This window comes from Phaseolus vulgaris, chromosome 2, assembly GCF_000499845.2.
Source record: "Phaseolus vulgaris cultivar G19833 chromosome 2, P. vulgaris v2.0, whole genome shotgun sequence".
Classification (NCBI taxonomy): domain Eukaryota; kingdom Viridiplantae; phylum Streptophyta; class Magnoliopsida; order Fabales; family Fabaceae; genus Phaseolus; species Phaseolus vulgaris.
In genome coordinates, this window is record NC_023758.2 from 44,827,041 (window position 1) to 44,853,897 (window position 26,857).

General features: G+C 30.6%; 3 protein-coding genes and 1 pseudogene across 5 annotated transcripts; 1 reads left to right on the forward strand and 3 right to left on the reverse strand.

Moving 5' to 3' along the window:
- Positions 1 to 1,764: 1,764 nt before the first annotated feature.
- Positions 1,765 to 4,750, reverse strand: LOC137809805 (uncharacterized; annotated as a pseudogene).
- Positions 4,751 to 6,697: 1,947 nt separating this feature from the next.
- Positions 6,698 to 8,706, reverse strand: LOC137812541 (uncharacterized). 3 transcript variants are annotated; one of them, XR_011081265.1, is made up of 3 exons: positions 8,469 to 8,706; positions 8,279 to 8,349; positions 6,698 to 7,739 (listed from the first exon to the last, which is right to left on the reverse strand). XR_011081265.1 is itself a non-coding variant. In XM_068614594.1 (2 exons), exon 2 carries the CDS (start codon positions 7,750 to 7,752, stop codon positions 6,850 to 6,852), a length of 903 nt encoding a protein of 300 aa, XP_068470695.1. In that variant the 5' UTR covers positions 7,753 to 8,349; positions 8,469 to 8,696; the 3' UTR covers positions 6,698 to 6,849. The 3 variants fall into 3 exon arrangements, 2 of the variants coding, with proteins under 2 accessions (XP_068470695.1, XP_068470697.1); XM_068614594.1 differs by having other exon boundaries at positions 6,698 to 8,349; positions 8,469 to 8,696; XM_068614596.1 differs by having other exon boundaries at positions 6,698 to 8,371; positions 8,469 to 8,696.
- A 1,534-nt stretch (positions 8,707 to 10,240) lies between these two features.
- Positions 10,241 to 12,114, forward strand: LOC137809806 (myb-related protein 308-like). Its single transcript, XM_068610879.1, has 3 exons — positions 10,241 to 10,544; positions 10,924 to 11,053; positions 11,187 to 12,114. The coding sequence occupies exons 1-3, from the start codon at positions 10,412 to 10,414 to the stop codon at positions 11,818 to 11,820; spliced, it is 897 nt and encodes a 298-aa protein (XP_068466980.1). The 5' UTR covers positions 10,241 to 10,411; the 3' UTR covers positions 11,821 to 12,114.
- A 3,591-nt stretch (positions 12,115 to 15,705) lies between these two features.
- LOC137812542 (uncharacterized) lies at positions 15,706 to 25,101 on the reverse strand. Its single transcript, XM_068614597.1, has 15 exons — positions 24,925 to 25,101; positions 23,857 to 24,007; positions 22,633 to 22,730; positions 21,939 to 22,000; positions 21,751 to 21,842; positions 21,537 to 21,660; positions 20,700 to 20,786; positions 19,555 to 19,645; positions 18,991 to 19,098; positions 18,642 to 18,742; positions 18,337 to 18,402; positions 18,158 to 18,245; positions 17,021 to 17,081; positions 16,386 to 16,449; positions 15,706 to 15,968 (listed from the first exon to the last, which is right to left on the reverse strand). Exons 1-15 carry the CDS (start codon positions 24,992 to 24,994, stop codon positions 15,837 to 15,839), a joined length of 1,395 nt encoding a protein of 464 aa, XP_068470698.1. The 5' UTR covers positions 24,995 to 25,101; the 3' UTR covers positions 15,706 to 15,836.
- Between the last annotated feature and the right edge of the window lie 1,756 nt (positions 25,102 to 26,857).

Genomic DNA, 26,857 nt, shown 5'->3' on the forward strand with positions numbered 1-26,857 from the left:
GTGTGTCTCACCGAAGGTTTCACCGGTGGCAAATGTGAAGGCCTCCGTCGCCGCTGCTTCTGCAGCAAAAACTGTTGAAATCAATTCACCCATTCAACCTTTTCCATTAATAAACCCTATTATGATTGACTAATGGGAATACATTTTAGTACTCATTATTGCTTTCTCCACCTACACTTTTTTCGCTCACACTTTGCTTCATTTTCACCTTCATCTCTGCTTCAAATATATATATATATATATATATATATATATATATATATTCTAATCGATGAATCCACACAATATATGTTTAAATTATTTAAAATTTTGATTGTATTAAATATATGTAAGAGTGTAATTGATATAAAAAATATTAATTTAATGAATTTTACAAATAAAAAAATAAAATAAAATCCAGCATTTCAATACGACGTCACTTTTAACTTTTAGAAATATGTAGCCTTTTGAATAAATATTAATTAACATTTAGTTTGGAGCAGTTATGAGAAAACTTGGCTTTGGAATTTAAGATGGGACTTACCGTTATTTAATAAATCTATTAATTTGGTGCTGATAATTCTGACTTTTTAATTAATGTAATACATGCCATTAATTTAGTTAGACTAGCATGTGATAATGCAAAGTTAATATAATTTAAAAATAATCACAGTATGAAAATACCAAGTTATTATATTTATTAAATTTTGTGGAGGAAAAATACTGGAAATTTGTTAAGTTACCGATTTTAGTACAAATAAATTTTTGAAACTACCAATAACTTAACTCATACTATAATTATAAACATTATTTTAATAAATATATTACTTTTAAAATGTGAAATTGTTTATTTAAATGTATTTTACTTCCTTTTATAATAAATAAATTTAATTTCCTTTATTATTAAAATAGATTTTTTTACCTTATTAAGTTTTTGATAAAAATAAGTTATAATCTTTTAAATTTTAACAAACATTACCCAACCTTAAAAATAGTTTTAAAATAGAAGTAGTATAATTAAACTGGATATTTTATTATTAAATTAAAAATTCATATAAATAAATAAAAAATATTTATTTTAAAATAATCATCTTTTTTAAATATTTTTTTCTTTACTTTTATTTCATTTCTTCTAACTTGACCGTCAATATGTCTTCTTTACTATGAAGATCGAGAGACTAGAGGAGAGTAAGAAAATCCAATTAAAATAAGTATATAGAGTCTCACTGACACTTCGGTATTTGTTATCGAACAAGGTATAATAACATTTTATACATTAGTAGATAGGTGAAATGAATGTTTATGGATGAGATACTAATTATTATAAACTAAAAAATATTAACTACATTAGAAATATAAAACATACTTAATAATTTTAAGGAATGTACATAATTATATTATTAATTAGCCTTTTTTTACCCATGCTTAAAAATGATATGCTTAAAGATGATTTCAATGCTAGAATAGCGTAGATTTTGATAAATAGACTTTGAAAGAAACGATTAGTGTTTAAAAACAAATTTATTTAAATAATCAAGTAAATTTAATTTTAATTGTAAATGTAAATAAGTTTTTAAAATATCAAATTAGCTGGCTGCGTATGTACGTAAAGTTAATTATAGTTATAAAATATAAGTGTTTTTATTATGACATAGCCTACGCAATAAATCAGTTATACCAAATAAAAAATAAAAAGATACACAATAATCCAAAAGTAATATCATATAAAAGAGGTAGAGAATCAGGTAATACTCTTCTGATAATCCACATAACGAAATAGTCCACATAGTCCTATACATAAACGAAATAGTCCATGTCCACTAACAACTATTGTTACTCCTAACGAATTTTAGCAGATTGTCTCCAACGGCTGCCAAGTAAATCTTCCTCTCCGTGGTTAACTCTTGAAAGTGTGTAATATTCAATATATTTTTATTTGAGTTGGGTTCTATCCTCTTTAAAGCTGAGGCAAGTATGTAGACAAGAGATGGACACCCTTTTGTTTGCAAAGGGAGCATGAAGGACTCATCAAATAGCCTTCCATACCTCCACATGCGCCTCTTGTGGAGGCCATCACTTCTTTCTGCTAGATCAACCATTGTCCCAAGAGAGGACAATTGCTCCTCATACTCTATGCACTCTAGGGCCCTAAAAATAACAGCAGGTTTGCAGTTAAGCTTATCAACCAAGCTTCCAAAGATGCTCCATATGTGCATCCCTGTTTAAGACAGATGACTCTCATACAAAAAACTTCTTAGCCTCTTAGCTTTTTTTATTCCGCCCCCACAGTATAATATCCTGAACAAGGTGGTCTTGAAGACACTGTCGCCTGAAAAATAATTGGATAGAGTCCGAATGCCTTCTAGTGTTGGCTGAGGAGGGGCTATTGGCATCTGTTTGTTGTAGAATCGAGAGTATTCTGTAACGATGTGGTTAAATGCTCCAATGTAGTTGTCTTCATTTGTTCTGAACAATCTTAAGAGAGAAGCAGCGAGGTAACTGTATGCCTGAGCCTCTTCAGCGTTGTTATTCATTTTAGGCATAGGTGCATGGGCTCTGTTCGTGGCCGGCATCTTATTTGGCAATTCTTCATATAAGATATCTTCAAGAAGGAGAGCCTCAGCGGGCATATCAAAAACATAATCTCCGTCTGCGCTGTCCTTCAAAGCGTAAGCCAGTACAAAGATTGCTCCTGCGGCCCGCTGAGAAAACCCTGATACCATCATTGGGATAGTTTTTCTTCCCAAACGAGCTATGAATTTGTCGTCACATCTATCCAAGAGAATTGCTGTCTTCCCTAAGTGAGAGTTGTCCAGAAAATCATCCGATGAGGACATCGTTCCATTCATATCCATCGTGTCAGAAACGTGGGCGTACTTTGGGTTGATTTCCGTCATCGTAAAGTCTCGTTTAAGAAACTCCTTACTATGAGCTCCACTTCGCTTAAGGGAGTCTCAGACCGACTCAACCCAGTTGGGATGGATTCCTCGATCTGTGTTTGCTGTCCCGCAGCTGTACTGCTTGGGAAAGCCTTGAGCCTAGCTTCGATACCTTCTTTTGTCATATCCATGCCTTGACAGTGAATTTTGGGATTTTAGCTTTGGTCTTCTGAGTGCTTGTACCAAAGTAAACCTGAAAAGATTCTCCAATTACTTTGCATTGAGAGAATGAGTATAGAATGTAATACTGATAAAAACATTACTTGTCTTGTCTAACAATGCTTATCTCCAATGTTAATAATGGACCATTTCGTTTATGAGCCATATCTAATACTTATCTTTAATCAAAAAGTATTATAGATATTATTGATTTATGGCATATCTCTTAATTTTCTATTTGGTATAACAAATTTATCGCATAGACTATATCAAAAATAAAAACATTGATATTTATAATTATAATTAACTTTTGGTACATACGCAGCCAGCTAATTAGATATTTTAAAAACATATTTACATTTATACTTAGTAAATTTACTTGATTATTTAAATAAATTTGTTATTAAACACTAATAGTTTCCTTCAAATTCAATTTATCAAAATCTAAGCTAATCTAGCATTGAAATCATTTTTAAGCATTGGTAAGAAAAAGCTAATTAATAATGTAATTATTTACATTACTTAAAATTAGTTAGTATGTTTTATATCTCTAATGTAATTAATATTTTTTTATTTATATTAAATAGTATCTCATCCATAAACATTCCATTTGATCTATTAACTAATATATAAGATGTATATATTGTACAAGTTTCTTAATTTGGACAAAAATAAATAATTAAAAAATGTAACCAGTATACTCCTTTTAGAATATTTCTTTATTATTTAATAAATATTGAGAAAATGTTAATATAAAAATAATGCATGTTAGAGGGAAGGAATCTATACCTGCACTTTATCCAAATGTACTGACAGGAAAATAGCCTATAGCAAACACACTTTGAATCTGTCCAAATTGGTTTCCCTCTTGTAACCTGTAAAAAGAGAATTACAAAAGTAACTAAATAATTAAATAAATCTAAAATATGAACTGCATATGCCAACTAGTATTGTGTAAAACCTAGCAACATAATCAATAATACACACAACATGCATAATGAACACGAATTTATTTTTTGGTGTACAATGGAGATGCTTAAATCTAGAAGCACAAGACAGTCACAAAAAGTACAACCACTAATAAAAACCACTTTAAGATGAACAAAAATACCTGAGCGCGAAAAACTCCATACACACAAAGAACCATATAACCCAACAGTTTGATTTGGATTCTAAAAAACACCCATTATTATAAACTTTTAGAAAATAAAAGAAATTTTTTAGTGAGAACAGGTTACTGAGAAGACGCAGAATATAAATATTAAACCCTAAACCTGCAGTTGCAAAATCCCCAAAAGTGATTGTTTCAATCTCAAAGTATTCTTCAAACTGAAAAACCTATGGTTTTTTATTCTTCATATGCATCATCCTTACCTTCAGACACCCTTATAATGGCAAAGCAAGTGATGGAAAATCCTAGAGACTGTGAGAGCGGCAACGACGACCTGAGGATCGTTAGCCAAAACAAGAAATGTGTGGCAGAAAAGGTGAAGAAATAAACGAATGGGTGTTCTTGATAGGATAGTTACCTCTATTTTTGGAAATGAAGACTCAAACAAAGAACGCACACGACAGAGATGTTCCAAAGAAGAAGCTTTTTCAAATAAGAAAATAAATCCGCATCCACTAATCCAGTCACATAGGAACCTTCTCCCATGCACTCAACCCTATGAACAAAGGCTTAGGGTTTGAAATGGTTACAAATAGGCTTTTCGTGTTCTGTTGAAATATTCGAAACGTGTGATAGTGGGCCATAACTAAAGGGCCATCAGAAAGACGTGAAGGCCCACATGATTAAAATATCTTATTTATGAAATAAAATATTTCTGTTTTAGTTTTCTCTTACTTAGTCCAGCTCTTCATCATTGAATTTAAAAGTAGTTTTCTTTAGAAGTGGACGTTAAGCCCCTTTTCTTTAGGCCTTGTTTCTTTTTTGTGCAACCGCATTTCACAAATCTGAAACATTAATCTTTTTTATATTACTTTTTTTAAATAATTATTTTACTTTTGTATTTGTATTTTTACCCATTTTTCATATTTTCATACCCATTATAGTTAGTGGACAACTTCTTCTTGAACCATATCAATTTTAACTTCTACCTGTCATAAATTTCCGGATAAGAATTTTTACAATTTAAAAATGTGTTTCAGAAATTTAAATTCAGAATATTTTTGAAAAAAAAGTTTTTAAAATAACCTTTTATCCACACCCTCTTTTTTATTTAAGATTACTTTTGTTATGCTCAATAATATTTTTGTCATTTTCAAAAACAGATTGAGTAGAATGAATATGGTGCACCAAGAATTTATCTTATAATTGATAGGTAGATCTCTTTTATGTTTCCCTTTTCAGCTTTTTCTTTCGTTTGGTAAGTGGAAATTTTACCCACCAAATAAGAAGTACATAAAATAAATTTACATGAAAAAATAGTTGGTGAGAGTAATAATCCACACGTAAAATATATTTATTCTATAAAAAAAATTTCATTAAATAAGTAATTTAATTTTATACCAGCTGATAAAAAAGATTTTGTTATATATATGTGTGTGAATTCATGACAGAGATGTTTTAAGTTCATGAAAGCTACGACTGAACAAAGTTTAGTTTTAATGTTTTCAAAAGATTGCATTGCGACTTGGTTATTAATGTCTATGTTGATATTTATAAACAAAATAACTAGAGAGTGTAATATATATTAACATTTTCTTAATGTTTATTAAATAATAAAGAAATATTCTAAAAGGAGTATACTGGTTATACATTTTAATTATATATTTTTTTTTTCAAATTAAGAAACTTGTACAGAAGGTTCGGATACATCTCAGTATCAAATTCACCGGCAAAGTATTAATTCAAAAAATATTTTTAAATTTATGATAATTTTATCACGATTCTAAAATACTTTAAAAAAAACATTAATTTTTTTAAAAATCAAATTATTGTATAAATTTGTTTATGATTATAAAAAAAAAAATTAACAAAAATCTGTTATATAAATTTTTATTATCAATTTATATAATTAATAATTATATAATATATAAATATGTCTTACATTTTAAATTATATGTAATTCCGTATACATATTACATTTTAAATTATATGTAATTCCGTATACATATCTCTATCGTATTATTTCCGTATGCATATCTCTATAGTATTATTTTCGTAAAATATGTAATTCCGTATACATATCACTATCGTATTATTTCCGTATGCATATCTCTATCGTATTATTTTCGTATACATATCTCTATCGTATTAGTATCCCGACTCAGACTTGAGCATTGGTTCTCGGTGATGATTGTATAATAACATCTTATATATTAGTTAATTGATCAAAGAATGTTTATGGACAAAATACTAATTATTATAAACTAAAAAATATTAATTACATTAGAGATATAAAACATACTAAATAATTTAAGTAATATAAATAATTATATTATTAATTTTTCTTTTACCAATGCTTAAAAATGATTTCAATGCTATAGATTTTGATAAATTGACTTTGAAAGAAACGATTAGTGTTTAAAACAAATTCATTTAAATAATAAAGTAAATTTACTTTTAAGTGTAAATGTAAATATGTTTTTAAAATATCTAATTAGCTGGCTGCGTCTATACCAAAAGTTAATTATAGTTATAAAAATGTGTTTTTTCAGACATACACGATAAATTCGTTATATTACAAAGAAAATAACATGGAAAATAAAGAGATACTCAATATTCAAAGATAACAGATACCTATAAATGTGCTAACCATTTGAGAAATCAGATAATACCATGAGTAACGTATTTTATCAGATTCTCTCCAACGGCTGCCAAGTAATTCCTCTTCTCCATGCTTAAATCTTTAAACTGTGCAATATTCAATATGTTTTGATTTGAGAGGGGTTCTATCCTCTTTAAAGCTGAGGCAAGTATGTAGGCAAGACCTCGACAGTGTTTAGTTTGCAAAGGGAGCATGAAGGACTCATCAAATAGCCTTCCATACCTCCACATGCGCCTCTTGTGGAGGCCATCACTTCTTTCTGCTAGCTCAAGCATTGTCTCAAGACAGGACAATTGCTGCTCATACTCTTTTTTCTGGAGGGCACTCAAAATAACAGCAGGTTTGCAGTTAAGCTTATCAACCAAGCTTCCAAAGATGCTCCATATGTGCATCCCTGTATTAGACAGATGATTCTCATACAAAAAGCTTCTTAGCCCCTCAGCTTTTTTGGTTCCGCCCCCACAGTATAATATCCTGAACAAGGTGGCCTTGAAGACACCGCAGTGTGAAAAATAATGGGATAGTGTCCGAATGCCTTCTACTGTTGGCTGAGGAGGGAATATTGGCATCTGTCTGTTGTAGAATCGAGAGTATCCTGTAACGATGTGGTTAAATGCTCCAATGTAGTTGTCTTCATTTGTTCTGAACAATCTTAAGAGAGAAGATGCGAGGTAACTGTATGCCCGAGCCTCTTCAGCGTTGTTATTCGTATTAGGCATAGGTGCATGGGCTCTGTTCGTGGTCGGGAATCTTTCTGGCAAGGAGTCATATGAGATATCTTCAAGACTGACAGCATCATGGGGCATATCAAAGACATAATTTCCGTCTGCGTTGTCCTTCAAGGCGTAAGCCAAGACAAAGATTGCTCCTGCGGCCCGCTGAGAAAACCCTGATACGATCATTGGGATAATAATTCTTCCCAAACGGGCTATGAAACCATGCTTAATGCTTATTTATAGTGTTAATTTTATGAAACGTATCTGTTACATATCTTTGATAAAAGAGTATTACCTTATCTCTCGCATGGTTACCAAAAGTACACCACTAATAAAATAACACTTTAAGATGAAAAAAATTACTTTAAAGACGCTCATACTTGAAGCCTCATACTTAAAGTCACTGAGCGTGAAAAACTCCACACACAAAGAACCATATAACCCAAGAGGTTGATCTTGATTCTAGAAAACACCCATTATTGTTAACTTTTAGAAAATAAAAGAAAAAATTAGTGAGAACCTTGAAAGGTTTGAGAATAAGCAAAATATAAATCTGTGTCAGGCCCACATAGATAGGAAAAATAGATAAATATTAAACACTAAACCCTAAACCTGCATTTGCAAAATCCCCAAAAGTCATTGTTTCAATCTCAAAGTATTCTTCAAACTGAAAAACCTATGGTTTTTAATTCTTCATATGCATCATATTTACCTTCAGACACCCTTGTAATGGCGAAGCAACTGATGCAAAACCCTAGGGACTGTGAGAGCGGCAACGACGACCTGAGAAATCAAATTTCAGAGTCTGGAATAGAAGTTGGATCGTGTGAGCCAAATCAAGAAATGTGTGGCAGAAGAGGTGAAGAAATAAAAGAATGGGGTGTTGGTGATAGGATACTTACCTCTAATCTTGGAAATCAAGACTCAAACAAAGGGATGATGAATGAGATGGAGCGCTGCTACAATCAACGCACACTACATAGATCTTCCAAAGAACAGAACTTTTTTTCGAATAAGAAAATCAATTTGCATCCACCAATCCAGTCATATACGAAGGTTCTCCCATGCACTCGACGCTGGAAACAAAAGCTTAGGGATTGAGATGGTTAAGAATAGGGTTTTCCTGTTTTTTGACGTATTCGAAACATGTGATATGGGCTCATACCTAAAGGCCCATTAGAAAGGCTCGCATGACTAAAATATTTTATTTATAAAGATTTTTTATTTTAATTTTCTGTTATTTAGTGCAGCTGTTCACCAATAAAAAAACGATACCTCTAATAAAAAAAGTTTTATTCCTTGAAAGTAGTTTCCGGGGCGATAACTCCTTTTCTTTAGGCCTTCTGTTTTTTTTCAACCGCATTTCACAAATCTGAAAAATTAATCTTTTTTATTATTTTTTAAAAAATAATTATTTTACTTTTGGATTACTAGTTTTACTGATTGGTTATTTTTTGCTACCCATTATAGTTGGACAACTTCTTATTGCACAATATCAATTTTAACTTGTACCTTATCATAAATTTCCAAAATTATCTTTATCTCGAATTTGAAAATCTGTAATTTACTTAATAAATATAATTCAAAGTCAAAAAATACATTTTAGAAAAAAAAATTGGAACACAAAATTGAAAATGCAGTTTGGATAAGAATTTTTAGAATTTAAAAATGCGTTCCAAAAATTCAAATTCATAATATTTATGGAAAAAAAGTTTTGAAAGTAATTTTTATTCATATTCTCTTTTTATTTAAGGTTATTTTAGTAATAGATTGAATGAAAGTTGGAATTGATCTCATACAGGAAAATTTTACCTTATAGTTGGTAAGTAAATCTCTTTTATGTTTCCCTTTTTTGCTTTTTCTTTCTTTCTTTTGGTAAGTGAAAATATTACCCACCAAATAAGAAGTACATAAAATAAATTTACATGAAAAAAATAGTTGGTGAGGTAATAATCCACAGGTAAAATATATATTTCAAAAAATATTTTTCTGGTAGTGTTTAATTTTTAGTTTGATTAAATTTACATTCTATAAAAAATTTGTCAATAAATGTGTAATTTAATGTATACCAGCTATATATATATATATATGTGTGTATTAATTACAAAGATGTTCTAAGTTCATCAAAGCTACAACTAAATTTCAACAAAGTTTACTTTTAATGTTTTCAAAAGATTGCATTGTGACTTTAATTGGTTATTAATGTCTATGTTGATATTTAGAAGCAAAAGGACTAGAGAGTGTAATTGTCATTACATCACAGTCCAGCGTGGCAGCCGTGTGTGGAAATCCAAATTTAGGACATCATATTTTTTTACATTATTTTTTTCTCACATACATCTTTTTATTTTAATAAAGTATTTTTTTATTAATAAAATTTATAGCGACTAATTATTTATATTATAAACTTGATAGCTAAAATTTTAGTATTAATATTTTTTAGTTTATAAAATACTACCTAATTTAGTTATAATAAAAAAATATAAAAAATTATTTTTTATTTACGGATTGTATAGGAGAGTATTATTTATTTCCCTTGTTACTTAAAAAAGGTTGAAAAAGGTTTAATAATTGTAGTATAATCCTTTCATAAAAGAAGCTTGAGCAGGATTGAAAGTGTGAATGAAAGAAGAGGTAAGATTATAAATGCAAATAAATGTGGGGAAGAAGTTGAGAGAGAGAGAAAGTGATGCTACCTACCCACTGGAGCACAAACTTAATTGTAACTGCTCCTCCTTTCTCACCAACTCAATCAATGTGTTGTTTATGAGAAAATGAAGATCCCCAAGTGACTCACTCAATTGCACCCCTTCTTCTCTTTTCTCTTTCTCTCTTCAAATCACAAATGGGTAGAACACCCTGCTGTCTAAAACAACACATTTTTAAAGGAGCATGGTCTAAGGAGGAAGATCAACTCCTCATTAATTATGTAAACTGTCATGGAGAAGGCAATTGGAGATGCCTTCCTAAGGCAGCAGGTATTTTTTACAAGAATCATGTTAAAGAATTTCTGTTTGGTTGTTCTATGATAACAATTACAATTGAAGCAAAAGCTAACATGTATATCATTGAAGTGAAACTCTAATTCTAAATGAAGAAAATTGCAAAAACACAGTCAAGAAAATGCATACTAAAATTTGATATAGATTGAATGTGGATTCTAAAATAGAATTTCGAAATAACCAAGAGAGGGCATCTGAAAATCTGAGTTTTGTCTTGAATTTCACAAAAGAAAATTATCACCAGATATATTTATGTGTTTCTGTAGCTATGAAAATTTTCAATGTTCCTCTTTATGCACAATTTTATGTATGTATGAATGTCCAATTCTAATTAACGGATTGATTATTTGCTCAGGTTTGCTTCGGTGTGGTAAAAGTTGCAGACTGAGATGGATGAATTACCTGAGACCCAACCTCAAGAAGGGGAACTTCACTCGAGAAGAAACTGATCTCATCATTCACCACCATAGCTTACTAGGAAACAGGTATGAACACAAACCAAGTAATTCATCCTTGAATGACTTCATAAGTAGGGTTCTTCTGCTTGAGTTTTGTAAAGAGAGAGAGAGATTTGAAATGGGTTGATGATGTTTTGTACATTTTATTATGGTTTTTCAGATGGTCACAGATAGCAGCATGTTTACCTGGAAGAACAGATAATGAGATAAAAAACTACTGGAACACCCACATCAAACGTCAGCTCTATGCCAATGGAATGGATCCTGTAACTCATAAACCACTCAACAAGGAAACCAATGAGACCACAGATCCACCTGCTAACTCTCAAGTGACTGAGGTTGCCACCACAAGTGAAAATGGAACTGACAACAACAACAACAGTTGCAGCTTCACTACTGGTGACAACAACCAAATCAACTATTTTAATGTGTTTCTCAATTCAAAGGTGCAGATCAGCAGTGATGATTACTCAACTGGTGATAAAGGTGAATGCTCAAACAACAGTAGTGGTGTTACCATAGAGGAAGCTCATCCTCAACTCAACTTGAACCTTTCCTTATCTCCACCACCAAAACCCCAAGATTTTATGGTGAACCCTAAAAGGCTGCAACCACAAGGACAACAAGAAGAGCAAGTTTTGTTCCCAGGTAATGTGAATGTTAGTGGTGGTAAACAAAGTGTGTGCCTCTGGTGCAGTCTAGGGTTGCAAAGTAGCCATGCTTGTAGCAGCAAAGACAAGGGTTGTTGCACTGCTACTACAGTTGCTCCACCTGTTGGTAACCGTGATGATTGATGAGTACCATCTCATGGGACAAAACACATGAACATTTGATGTTTACAAGGGAAGGCCTAGTAGCTGTAGAATTCAAGAAATTTTGGATTCAGGGAATTAATTATATATTGAAAAACTTCATTTTACAGGTCAAAGGGAATGTAAGTGTAATTGCAAGTGTTTAGAATATGTGTAATGTGATGTGACAGACCAACTATAGCCTTAACCAACAGTAAGATCTTGGTGTAAAATATTTTGGTTTTGGAACACTGTTTTATATATGAATGATAATTATGTACAAAGGGTTTCTGTTTTCCGAGACATTAATTTCTTTAGTGTTGATGGTAAAGATAGAAAAACACTTCTGTCACCTTTATTGTTTTAGTCAACTCTAATGTTTTCAAATGGTACATTTTTAAATATGTTATTTTTATTTGACATGTTCAAGAGAGGAAATATAGCTAGTAAATATTTACAATAAATTTTTCATAGATTTTTTTTTTTTTTAATTCTTGATTTTTTTTTTCTTTTTTATGAATTCTTAATTTTATTATTAGAATTAAGTCAGAACAAAATTTAACTTGAACCTTTTGAATTAATTGAATTCTTTTTTTCTAAATTAGAGTGCTAAGGTGTTTGTTTACAATTTCATCTTCATTGAATTATTCCGAGAATGAATTGAGACTTAGGTTTACAATTTGAAAATTTTAAATTATGCCAAACCATCTTCTTTATCAGCAAATAAATACATACTACAATTACAAGATGTCATATTCATATATATATATATATATATTCAGATAAACAATATTTCAAAAAACCAACAACATATTTTACTTAAAAAATTTCAGTATCATAGTCTTCTTGAGTACCACATTTAGATGTGTTTGCAAAGAGTTTTTCAGTACATTCCCAAGATAATTAAATATTTTTTTATTAAAACTAAACTGTTATATACCTTTATATTTATTATTAATATAAATTTATAAAATAAATTTAAAATTGATATTTACTATTATTTATCAAAGTTCTGAATTGGATAAAAGTTCTTACAAGCATAGATAGAGAAGTATGCATGTGAGGCACGTCATGTGAAGCGATAGGGTGGAATATACACAGAACAGAACTGAACTGAAAGAGCATGGCTTTGTGATGTGTTATATGTGTGATCATTGGAGACAAAGGAACCGAGTTTGGTAGGGTCAGAACAGACCTGACATGGTGGCGGAATTAATGGATTCGGACAAAGAATAACTGCAACTTTGTTTCATCGTGAATCACAACTATTTATTTCGTTGCAGTTAAATGCAAACTGCTTAGTGCAAAAACGTTAAACCAAACACACTTTAAGGAACCTCTGATTCACAAACTTCATGCCAACACTCAAAGTATTATTAACTTGGAACCCTTCTATTCTTGGTCACACTTTATGTGATGTTATACTACATTTTGAAGATGATATAAACATGATGTAATTATGAATAAGCATTAAATATTATTTATGATTTTTTTCTTTTATTAAATTATATCTCTCTTGTTTAACTTTTTAATAGATAGTAAACTTAAACAATGGTGTGCATTGAAATGAAGGAAAAACAAGAATTAAATGAACTTTTTCTTCTTCTTATTTTTATATATAAAAGGAATTAATACAATTATTTTCTGCTACATATCAAATATTTTCTCTCAATAGACAATAATATATACAATACATGGTTGTTCTATGTAAACAATTGTATGCTTAAAGTTATCTTAAATCAATTGCTACTTTATGGATTAATGGCTGATTGCAAAATATAACCTTTAAGCCATAGATCATTTGACTGGTCAGAAATGTTATTTTTGTTAGAAATGCAGGGTAAGGTGTGATATGGGAGTTTGGATTGGAGTGCGAGATGTTGGTACTGTAGTCATCTTTACAAAATTGTGCAATTCAATCTCGCACGCAGAAGACTTTGACATTATTCTTATAGATGAGTTAAGTAGAAGTTGTGTCTCTGACGAGGTTTTTTTAAGAGTTTATACATATTTATAATCTTAATATGATTGTATTTTGTATACATATCTTTTGTAGTTTGTGTTCTTTGTACTATAAAATATATATGTTTTGTATAAGATTGTGGAACAACTAAGTATATTTTAAATAAGACTTCTTAGTAGCTAGTTCTCTGTGAAGTTATTAATGGAACAGGGTTTTGGAGAAACTTTTATGATGATATTAGCTTTGGAAAAGTAGAATATAGTTCTCTTGGATCTTGTAAGTTTGGTTGGAAGTCCTCTTTGTTGGACATTCTTTTTATAATAAGGTTGGAGCACCCCTTAATGTTTCATATTATTTTATTTATCCCTAATTATATACTATAGTATTATTTTTTAATAAATTCTAACTCATTTTCTCTGCTATCAAATTCGACAATCTAAAATATCAAAATTAATTATGTAATTTTCATTAAATATGAATTAAGTTAAGTTTTAAAATATTTTTATTGAATTCACAAACGTTCAGATTAAATACTAAAATCAGAATTATCCTTCCACTATTTAAACAAAGTTATCTATCTTCTATAGCTATTTAAATAAAAGTTATCCATATAATAAAACCTATAAATTTGCTCTATATAGCAGTCTTAAATTTCATCTATACAATGTTGTGGACAATCTTAACTTTTAAAAAAGACTGAGTTAAAAATGTGGAGCTTCATTACAACACCTACTAATTAAGGAGTGAGAAAAATAAAACTTAATCATTCAATCCAAATTTTAGTAAAAAAAGGAATAAAAAGTTATTATGAAAATAATAGAATCTATATTTTATTTTCCAAGGTTTGACGCTTTGACAATTCTTCATCACGCAAGGGACTCATTCTTCATGCATCCCATTAAATTTCTCCCTACACCCCCCATTAATTAAAAAAAAACCGTTGTATATTTTTTAAATGATTTTCATATTATTTTTTGTAAGCTTTTCCTGGAACATACTTTCCAGAAATCATGAAATATATTTCAAAAAAAGTTTTCCATAACAGAATTTCTAATTTTTTTTTCTGAAATAGAATTTTTGGAAAACATTTTTCAGAAGATTATACGTTCTGAGAACGAACCAGATGAGGCATTTGGCCATTTCATCTAATTGATGGGGCACAAAAAGAAATTTCATGGGGTGCAGGAAGAAACACTCCATCTATGATTGTAGAGTGTTTAAAAAATGATAAATTCTTTCCACACCCAATCATTTTGAACCTGCATTCTATATAGTTTTAAATTCTTGAAAATATTTTTCATTTCAAACATAAATATTCAGAATTGAAAATATATTCCAGAAAAGTAGACTCAGAAGATATTATTGTGTTCCGAAAATCAAAATTCAAAAATCAAAATTCCAATAAAATTGCCTTAAAAAATATGGTGCAGGAAGTAATTGCCTTCCAAAATTGGGTCGTTCTCCCAATAAAAATAAGTGAGTTGGGTTCAGAAGATTGTGGCTGAAAGTATCTAGATGGTAAACCTAATATTAGAGAAATAACATATTAGAGACATAATCAATTTATTAAATAATACTACAAAAACATTTTGTAAGATAAATTATTTATTAAAAGTAAAACAATTGTTTATAATAATCTTATCAATTTGAGTTAATTTGTCTTACATCAAAGATAAAGATACCTGTCACTTATAAAAAAGATAGAATAGCATTTTAAACTATGATCCCTTATTAATCTGTGTTTTAATTATAGTTACTCAAAATGAAAATAAGAGTTATCGATAATGTGATTGTATTTTAAAAATTCAAGTTTAACTTTGATTCAGCATGATATTGGGTGAGGTTGGTTCATTGGACCAACTTTCTACCACTACTTATTTAGACTTTATTTGTTTATAATCATCACTTTTAAAATTTTGAACTGCTTTGAAGCCAGGAATTCGCATGATTGCTACTAACAAGAGGAAAAGTGTAATTGACAGAGCACATAGTATTGTTGAAAAGGAGAAGAATAAGAAAACAGTTCGAAGTTGAAAGAAAAAAATGGTGACATTAGTCACACGTTTGAGCCTCTGGTTGGACGGCACACATGATTCCTCTTACGAGCATGCTCTTCACTACGGTGCTGCGTTCGACATGCATACCCATACCAGCAATCTTGTCTTGATGATGCATCTGGTGGAAGAAGCTTTTCGTAATACACACAAAAACAGTAACACTTGGTCAACTTTGCACACCACTTTCATAGTAAAGAACAACAAAACATCACAAAAAAACTCAGGAGTTATTTTCTGTTTATTCAGATTTTAAAAGATGGAATTGGTTTCTTAATATCCTAAATAGAGTGGACTGTATTCAGAACACAACCAATATGGATTCCTAAGAGAAATGCTAAGAACACACTTTCTGTTATTGGTTGAAATGATGGTGAAACTCACTAAATAAACGTATGGCCAGGCTACTACCTAGAAAATAAGATCACCATGAATTTCCCAATAGCTAGTAACTTTAGAAAGTGTGATTACAGAAAAACAAAGCAGAAAATAGTTTTTAGTAGAGCTAGAATCTGTTGAATAGCATAATGCTTTGGGTTGAAGGTACTTACATATTTAGGTATAGAGACGCGAAACCAGTACAGGAGAAATGATACCAACTTGTGATGACAGTCACTGCATGATTACAGTAAAGCATTATGAATATGGAAAGGATGTGACACACTCTGACTTAATTCCACACTTTTTTATAGTCAGTTTTTATCTGCCACAACAAGCGTATCAAACTTGCTCAAGGTGTTAATATCTTCAAATATATGCATAGAAGTTTAGTCAACAGTGTAGCCAAAGAAGAACAGTGTAAACTGTAAAAGCTTAGTTCTTATGAACTTGTGTGTTTTCTGCATATACAACACCTTTTGAACACTGCCATCATCAAAGGTTATCTTTTTTTATAGGCCAAAGGTTATCTTTTAAAATAGAATTTTTGGAACCAAATAAAGAAGTTGATTGGTCATTCTAATTTGAAAGTTGATATTAGGAGTGGGTTGTAGAGTGAAAAACAAAAACATGATAAAACTGAACAAGCAAATGCAAGAGATCAACAAAACAAATAACCAAACGTATTATAAATTCCAAAGAAAAAGCAAAATGCACTGGTTTTAGGTAATGTATACTGAATAACAAACAATCTGAGACAGAACGAGTGACTATATTTAGATAATTCCACTTTCAGGGCAAAGCTTACCGGCATACAATAGTCCGAGCAGTAATCATCTCAGCATGATTTAGCATCATTCGCGTTCTATCTGCCAATAGAAAAAAGAGGCCAAAGTGTAAGTCAAGATGTGTTGACATTGTCACAGTGTACATCACATCAATTTACAACAACGAATAAATTGTGAGAAGAATATTTTGCAAAAGCTCCCACTAAATTAAAACTTGCATTGTGTTTGTATGCAAGTTAATGTAAAACAGAAACCTTAGGGCCTGTTTTTTTTTTTTTTCATTTTCAGTATGGTCTGTGGTTACTGATTAGTTAGTTGCCGGCTCAACAGCAGTGAGTCAAATTGTACAACGTTATATAGTTGGTTCCTTCGTACAGTCAAATTAGTGAAAGTCCATGGTTCGGTTTTCTCTCTATCTGCTTCTTTGGATTCTACTATGGCATCAAGAGGTTGTAATAAATCCAAGCCATGGCTTCTCCTTTCCAATTTCCACCAAGAAAATCATAATATATCCAACACCTTTTCTCATCAAATCTCAAGCAAGCTGGATTTCAAAAAAATTGTAGAGAAAAACACGTTGAAGGGATTACTCTGATCCGTGGTCACAAATTCCGTTTCTTGGTTGACGCTATAATTCCTTCTCAGTATTTTACCAAGCGAGATCATGATGCTGATACAGTTAATCAAATTATATTAGGATTGGGAACAGCAAGATCTGTTGCTGTGTACATGGCTTCTATCAACACTACCAGAGATGGTTCTTCCTACGGCTGTTTGTTGTGTGCACTCGTGGCAGGTATGGGAAGAAATCCACAAATTCTTTCACTCTCAGATGAACGCACAATCTCATCAACTTCATTCTGAGTTAAAATCCATTATGAAGAGAGATCGCACAGTTACGGAATATCTGGCAAGGATTCAAGTCATCATTGACATCCTGTTTCTCATTGTTACCCCATTGATGCTATTCTTGAAGGTTCCCAGGGAAATACAGTCCTCTTGCAGCAATTATTCAGCATTGCACTGAGACTTAACATTTTGTAAATATAAGTAAAACATATAAACTGTAGCATGCTTCTGAAACAACGCAACAAGGGATACTTAAAGAAGAATGCCTCTTGTTAACCATTTCATGGAAGTTAAATTTATCACTTAACCAATTTCTCTGTTGTCCAGCTTTTGTATCCACTCTGATATCACATCCGGCAATGTCCTTCCCATTTGTCTAATGCAACTATCAGTTATCTACAACACCACAAACGAAAATATCATTGCAACAAATGTAAGCTAAAACAGACCAAAAACAATCAGAATATAGGGATCAGAAAGCACATACATTCTGTTCATGGAGATTCTTTTCATGTGCTAACAATGGAATGCTCGAAATAGGGTGCTCTGAGATCTGAAAAAAAAGGGACAAAGATCGTGGTTAAAGTGACCTTTATACCATATCCACAACCTTTAATTCACAAGGCATGAAATAACCAAGAAAGGAAACATTGTGCTGCACAGTTAAATGGATGATGGAAATTGATAAAAATATCCAGCATGTATGGCACAAGTTACAACAGTAATTACACAAAAACTTCTAGAATGAAACATTCGTTAGAATTAACAAATGTGATGAACAATAATCCATACAGGTCTAAATGTATCCTGGGAGCAAACAGGGTAAGAGCCATTCCCAGTTACTCCTAGAGCATTCCAGTAAGCTCCACAGAATGGCCTATCACATCCTGAACCTATGAAAAGAAAAATATGAATTATCTGACATTATCAAGGAATGTGAATATTAATATTAAACCCCACCATAAATAAAACCGAAATAAATAAAATACTCCTGTTCATCAGCATAAATTTGAATAACCTACAAGATTTCACAGTATTACAAGCTAGCACAAAATATTTTAAACCCAAATCAAAAGCTATTCATATAAAAAAAATCATAAATTTGACAATGCTATTGACTAAATTAAACATGATAACTTACAATGCTGAGGAATGCCAAAACTAGTACGGGAAGGCATCATTCCCCCACATGCTTGACATTGGAGATGAACAGTGTCATGTTTGCAACCAAACCCACCAACTTCAGTATCTAAAGATATAAGTAAAGAACTCAATGAGTATGATGAGACCAATAAGTAAAGAAAAAAGTCACAATTTTGTTTTCTCCTTGGTTTTATTGCATGTGATGCATATTGTCATGAAATTCAGACTATAATCACAGTAGCTGATGAGGACATAAGGAGTACCCAAACAAAAAAACTTCAAATCCATTTCATGTATATGACGAACAAGGCACACAACAAAAAAAACAAATCTAATTAACATGTCATCTCAATAATCCTTTTCCAAGAGACAATAAAAATCTCTTTCATGCAGGTCAGCTCAGGCTACAAACACTATATTCATACGAACAGCATAACTTATAGTTTAACACCACAAATAATAAGCACAGCAAACAAAGGAGACTGTGGGGGAAAATGTTTTGCTACGTAGATTGCATTGTACAAGAGACATTATTCCAGATCTAATGCTGTATTGTTTTTACCACACTGCGGGCACTGATGATATGTGGCATCACTTTGATCATCCAGTGTTGTGTGAGCCCTCTTTCGACTCTTCTTTCCAGATCCAATGACCTAATAGTAAAAACAAGAACCATGATACAAAATCATAAAATCCCAAAAATAAAGGTATCAAAAAACTGTTCTAAGGTTTGACAGAAGAGTCTAACAAATGTACTAAATCATAATCTAATTTCAATAAATTTGCAAGAAAAAGTACGGGATATTTTATTACACCTAAATGTTCCAATCCAATAGACACTCAAATATGGTATAGAATCAATTATACTTAGTAAAATTACTTTCTTAATAATCACTTGTTTGAAAAAGCATACTTCATCAATCCCAACTATTAGATTTGAAATTTTAAGAAAAATAGATCAAGTCTGCAAAACTTTATACAATTTAAAAACTAAATGATATTTCATCAAACTGCTTTATTGCATCATAACGGTCCCAATACCAGGTAAAGCAAGAGGTTTGAGTTAGACCTTCAGCAACCAACATAAAACTCCTCAATATACCAAAAATGGAACACTCACTACATATTGTGTGCTAATGCAAGGTTGTTACCAAAAAATAACCTATTGCACAGCTTAAGTATAGTGTTAAATGAGCTAAAGTCATTGAACAGAACTGTATGCAGTGTTAAGGTATATTGTTATTTCATAAGAGAAAAGTTGAGTCTAGAGACATCACAATTTGTCAGCACTAATGAACTGTTGGTTGACATATTCACCAAGTCTGTAAGAGGATTAAGGATTGACCATATTTGCAGCAAGTTAACGCATAGTACTTATATGCTCCAACTTGAGGGGGAATGTTATAATTACATAAATAAGGGACAGATTCTATTTAATCAGGAATATGCAGATTACATAAGTTAGGAACATTTTTATTTATTCCCATATCAAATCTCCTCTACTTATTGAATTGATTGTTTTTTCAATACAAAAAAAAACATACATTGTATCAAAAACACAGTTTCAGCTCATTGTCTCCTATTTCCTATAATTTAGCATACAGATCTACCAATACCCAAATCATTTTGATACAATTGATCATTAAGAATGGCATAACATGGCAAAGGAAATTAAACTTTTATCGCTTAAAGAGTCATCTTACTCACAAGGTTTGATCGTACTAGTGCATAAGTATCTAAAAGTGAAACTTCGTCATGTGAGCGTCTTAGTGAAGAATCTGCCCTTAGAATATCCTAAAAAAATATATGCATATTAGAAACAAGAAAAGTACCAAGTGAGAACAAAAAAATTATTACATTAGGTGGATCAACTAAAGGTAAAAAGAGAAGAAAATTAATAAATCAAAAGGTACAACAACAAATTGAAAAAGAACTATCCTTCCTAACTATGACTTAGAGTTCGTGAAAATTATGGGCAAAATATGTCAGCTTCAATGAATGCAGACAAATATTAACTAAAATGCCCTGATGCTATCCCTGATGACATTAAAAAAATTATATCAACATTCCTACAAGTAGATTAGTTCGAGTTTTAAAATAGAATTTGTCATTAGTCACGAGCATATATAAAATATTAAAAAATGTGTAATGTAGCTTATATCTACCATTAAGAAAAGTCAATAGATGAAGCTTATGCGTTATAACATCAAGATATCTAAAATTAGAGCTGATAAACACATTTTACTCAGACCAAGTGCCCCTTCATCATGGGCCCACAGCTACATAGTGGGAAGTTATTGCACATGCAAAGCTCTAAAGTTTCTATTTGCCAAGGCAAAAGAAATAAAACAGATTCATGGTAAAGACAAATCAACAGATGGAGCTGTTAGAGATAAAAATATCTCATATCAAACTCAATTAACATAATTTAAGAGCTGAGGGACTATTGAACCCCAAAAGCTCTGGATTTGTAATTAAATAAAATCTGAAGGTCATGGCAGAGAAAAAATTACACATGTTTCATTAATTTGGCATTAAACTTACCTCGGCAATGATACGCAAAAAGTGATTTTTTCCAACAAAGTGAACTACTGCTCTGCATTGAGGACAAAGTACATCTGAACGTTTTTCCTTTGATCTCCTTAACCACTCTGAGAAGCAACCATTGCTGTAGTGCCACATAGCAACTCAAGCAAAAGTCAAAGAACTGAAACAGAACTACAACACTAAGAAAAGGATGGAGAAATGCTATCCATACCAAAAATTATGAAGGCATGGAGCAACAGTAACAACATCATGCCATATGTTTAAGCAAATGCTACACTTTGCGTGATCAGCATCTACACATATCTGGAAAAGAAACACAGTCAAGTCATCAATATTACTACAGGTAAAACAGTATTAAAGAAGACATTAAGGAGGCAGAGCATATTAGACAGTGTTAACCTTTAGCTGCCTCTGGGAGATATCTGGGCTAGACATTATACAAAATTTGTAACTGACAAATCCTAGTGCCATGAAGAAAGAAACAGAGAATTAAAGCACTTAATAACCATCTTATAAATATTTAAAAACAGTATTAAAAAACGAAATAATTAGCAGACAGATTTTGCTCTGTTCAATGCACTAAATTAAAAATCTTTACTAGTTATTCAAAAGACCCAAAAATCATGGTAACCAACAACAAGTTTAAATAATAAATCAACTACATGATAGTATAATACTTTGAGACAAGTAATTCCCACTCACGGATCATAATTAGGGTCAAACTGACACAAATTACTGTGCTATAGTTTATGGCCACATTACTGGCCAAGTCAATTGAAGCACAAATCACCCATTTTTCACCCTGAAGCCCTCCATTATCTTGGTAATTTAACATGCTGAATAATAAATATTACCACTTTTGTCAAACCAAGTTTGAATCACATTAAAAAGAACACTATAACTTGCTGCTCAATACAAAGAAAACTTGGATTACAATAAAAGCCTCCTTTATTTGATTCTCATCACAGTAGCACAATGACAATGCTACTTTATGGAACTAACAGACAGGCGACACAATTTTACAGTTTGTATAACATAAATGTCGTTAGTAATAGAAATTGTTACACTGCCATAAATATTAAAAGAATCTGACCTTCCCTATCAGGACCTGGGATAATTTGGCTTCCATCCTTAATGACAATGGTGTCATCACTGTGCAACACAGCCCCATCAACAAGAATTGTATCTTGACTACAGCATGAATTCATGATACACCCAAAACCAAAGTAATTAAAATAAAAGGAGTAAAATACGCAGAGGAAAGGAGATAAGATAACAGCCTTCTTGAAGAAATAAATAAACATTTAATAGTTCAACTCAGGATGGAGGTTGTAAGAACATTATTATGATTATGAGTAAAATGGTATTCCTTCACGATCATGAAGCTGAAACAAGTTATTGGGATTTCAACCCTAGGAAAGCAGAGAACTGATTTTAATAATACAATTTATTCCTCTGATTTTAACAATAAGATTGTTTGTAGTAAAGTTCATCTGCTCCAACTGAAATTTCGAATGACAACTGTTGAATAGTATATGAAAAACAGTGCGGTGAGATGGCCACAAAGATTTATTTTTCTTTAATTATAAAGTAACACTTATTAGTTCTTTATTGAAATTCAAATGTGAGTTGAAGTCCTACATTGTTTAAATATGGGCAAGTTAGCAATATATAAATAAGAAAAACCTACAAACCTATTGTCTAAAGGTTTTGGGTTGGGTGTAATGTTGTGTTCTCTTATGTAGTTGGCTCATGACCCACATTAGTGAATATCTCCCTGGTGTTTCTCCCCTTGGATTTCTTAACAGTAGTACCAGAGTTGATGGTCCTGGTAACCAACTCAAACAAACACAATGGAGTTGGTGGTGGATCCAGGTGAGCAGATGATCCCTTTTGAATCCAAATGGTAAGCCTTTGAGGTGAACAGAGGTGCAAGTAAGGGTCACTGTTCAGTACTCGTGGACAAGTAAGTGCTTTCACTTGAGGGAGAGTTTACAGTATGGAAGGGACTCACTTGAAGGAGGGTTTGTTAGAGTTCACATGTAAGTGAGACTCACACATTGTGTAGAAAAGGACAAGTTGAGTAATATATGAGTGAGAAAAGATCATAAACATATTGCCTTAAAATTTTCGATTGAAAGTGATGTCATGTTTTCCTGTATGAGTCATGATCTATTGATAAAGATCTTCCTAGTGTTTCTCCCACTCGGATTACCAACATTCTTCTCAAACCAACAGAGGACTGATATTTATCTTGGATAATAGGGAACATGATTTACTTAATTACATAGAAGTTATTAACTATTCAAAATTTTACCTCTTGTTCTCCACTGTGGCCGAACATAGATCAGGATTCCTTACGATTTTGCACCAGCTATATTTGTCACTAGAAGTAGCTGATATCTCTGAAGATATTACTTTTTCATCTGACCTTATCTCCGCATCTGAAAATCTCTCGTCTGATGAAACTGTGAAAAGGAAATAGTTTGATTAAAATAAGAAACGTAAGAAAGTTTAAAACTTCACACTTTATTTGCCCCTTCAATTGTTTATATCTAGGAGTCAATTTAGCATCCCCTTAAAATGTGCGATGAAAAAAATCAGAATGTTTTTCATACAAATTTCCAAATAAAGTTCATAGAGATACATGTTTTTTTACTTTTAGGGGAACACCAAATTGATAACTATGCTTGTAAAAAGCATTCAAATGACATTCTCAACAACCCGCTTGAAATGTATAAACCCAATAGAACAGTGAGCTGTACCACTTGCCTCTCCATTCATCGCCACCCACTTCAACACAACAGACACTCAAGTCCCACTCTTTTTTCTATCCAACCCTACAAAGTTCTTGACATTGTGAAGACAGCAGCACCTTTTAAGTTAGATTAAAATTACCATGCATCCACTTTCTCTATCTCTCATTTTTCTTCCTATTTTTCCATTGTTTCCGATCACATCTATCTATCACTTTTTCTCTTCTCCTTTATTTTTTTTCCTGTGTCTCTCTTTTCTTTCTGGCATGCACCCCAATAACGGGATGCACGTTTAACAACTTCCTTTAAACTAATCAAAGTCCCAAAATGACATCCACAGAGTAATCAATCAGAGGAACTACGCAGTAACCTATCAAGAAATGGAGGCTTAGACATTTCACAAAAATGTGAACTTGGCCATCAAACCAATAAAAAAAATAGCCTTTTCATACTCAGCCTTCAGAATCCGCTTAAAATTCGAATAAATATTGTGATATCCAAAAGGGGTGGGGAGGGGGAGAAATGGAAGCATGGAAAGCACCAAGTTTGAAACTTTGTTTGGTATCTATAAAATGTGAGTGCGAGTGTGGATAACCGGAATGAATTGAAGATGAAAAAACGATTATTACCAAGTTTAGCCCAAATTTCATCTAAGTGGTTGGCTGAAGTTGAAGAAGAGCATTCTCCCTTTTCCTCCATTGATCACAAGAAAGAAAGGTCTGGAGTGGAGTAGAAAGGTTAAAGTTTAAAACTTTGAAGAGAAGCTTGCATGATACCCATTTCTATGCTTAAAATTTCAGTTTTTCATTAGATGACCAATATATATATATATATATATATATATATATATATTAATATCAAACATATGGTCAATATATTATTTTTCTTTTATCATACATCGCATTTTATATTAACAATGTATTTATATTTTTTATAATTTTATTATTTTTATAGATAATTAATTACAAAGTATAAAAATAATATAATTTAATGTATATATAGATAATTTTGTAAAATAATATTAAAAATTATAAAAATTAAAATAAAATAAAATAAAATAAAATAAACTTTTATGAATATATTTTCTCATTTTTATTATATAAAGTATATATAACTTTTAATGTTTTTATGAATGATTAATTAAAATATATATATATATAATTTAATAAAAAATAGTGTTAAAAGATTATATATCCATTCTTTTTAAAAAGATTAATTATTTAATTATTTTTTAAAAAAAACTATTTCTTATTTATTTTATTAAATAAATAAAATATTTTTTATTTATTAAAGGGTAAAACTGTCTAATAAAATATTACATAAAATAAATTATCAAATTGTATATCATTATTATATAACAGTATAGATAATTAAGTGATATGTTAATTACTAAGAGGTGTATTGTTTTTTTTTATAACAATTAAGTTTTCTATTTTATTTTTAGTCTTTAATAAAAATATTTATGTTTATTTTGTTTTAGTTTTTATATTGACATTTTTTACGTGGTTAATTATTTATTGAATAATTATATTATTAACAAAATAGTTATATTTGCAGTTTTTAGAAAAAATCATTTCATTAAGGAAAAAAATAAGTAACTTATTCACCTTGGTGATATTAAGAATTGCATCCTATCTTTTTTACATCTTTACTTGTCTATTTATGGAAATTAAGTATATCATTTTTTTCAGCATTTTGATAAATGGCATTGTTAAACTATAAATTTATGTTATGGGTAATCATATTTTGGTACTAATATTTTTGTTTACTTTTATTTAATAACTAAATATGTTACTATTTAATTTTAAAATTTTGTTTATATTTATTTTTATTAGTTAAATATAATATTTTATTATTAAATGGAGTTATAAAGTAGAAATGAGAGTTTCGATTTACTTTTTTTAATAAAATCTTCAATCGTACAGGCAACTTCACAATTAATTTTTTTTACAAACAATTAATACAAATAATATTTTTCATTTCATTGTTAGAATCCACACCACTGATAATTAATCGTCTACTAAACATATACAATTCAACATTCTCACAAATATTCATTTATTTTCAAAATAATAATTCGAATTAACTTTTTATTACTTTAATTTTGTGTATTCTTAAAAGAATTACTCAAGACCTTAGTATAATTAAAAATTCATAACTTGCTATAAAAGACTGTGATTCACAAATCAAATATGTTCCTACAAACTTAGATTAACAAATATAATTGCCCTCCAACCACAACAACTTGATATAAAGAAATTAATAATTGAGAATAAGATATATAAGGGAAAAAAACTTACTCAATCAATATTTAATTGGATAAAATTGTCATATACTTTATCATATTCTAGTGTGTGTGTTTTAATAACATATAAATCAATCTCATAAATATAAAAGGAAGGTAGAGAATCTAGAGTATTTAAAAGTGGAATGTTTTAAATAAACTGAGTAATAATTCTATTTTATATTGTATGTACAATTTATAAAAAAAAATATTCTATATTTAACTTTAAATATTATCTTTCAAAGTTATACAATCGTTCCTACAAATATAAAGAGAGA

Coding starts and splice junctions, on each gene's coding strand:
- LOC137809806 (XM_068610879.1), top strand. CDS start 10,412: ATGGGTAGAACACCCTGCTGTCTAAAACAACACATTTTTAAAGGAGCA. Junction 10,545..10,923: donor ATGCCTTCCTAAGGCAGCAG/GTATTTTTTACA, acceptor TTATTTGCTCAG/GTTTGCTTCGGTGTGGTAAA. Junction 11,054..11,186: donor CATAGCTTACTAGGAAACAG/GTATGAACACAA, acceptor ATGGTTTTTCAG/ATGGTCACAGATAGCAGCAT.
- LOC137812542 (XM_068614597.1), bottom strand. CDS start 24,994: ATGGAGGAAAAGGGAGAATGCTCTTCTTCAACTTCAGCCAACCACTTA. Junction 19,099..19,554: donor TCATCAGTGCCCGCAGTGTG/GTAAAAACAATA, acceptor TTATATCTTTAG/ATACTGAAGTTGGTGGGTTT. Junction 18,246..18,336: donor AGAATCTCCATGAACAGAAT/GTATGTGCTTTC, acceptor GTGGTGTTGTAG/ATAACTGATAGTTGCATTAG.
- LOC137812541 (XM_068614594.1), bottom strand. CDS start 7,752: ATGATCGTATCAGGGTTTTCTCAGCGGGCCGCAGGAGCAATCTTTGTC.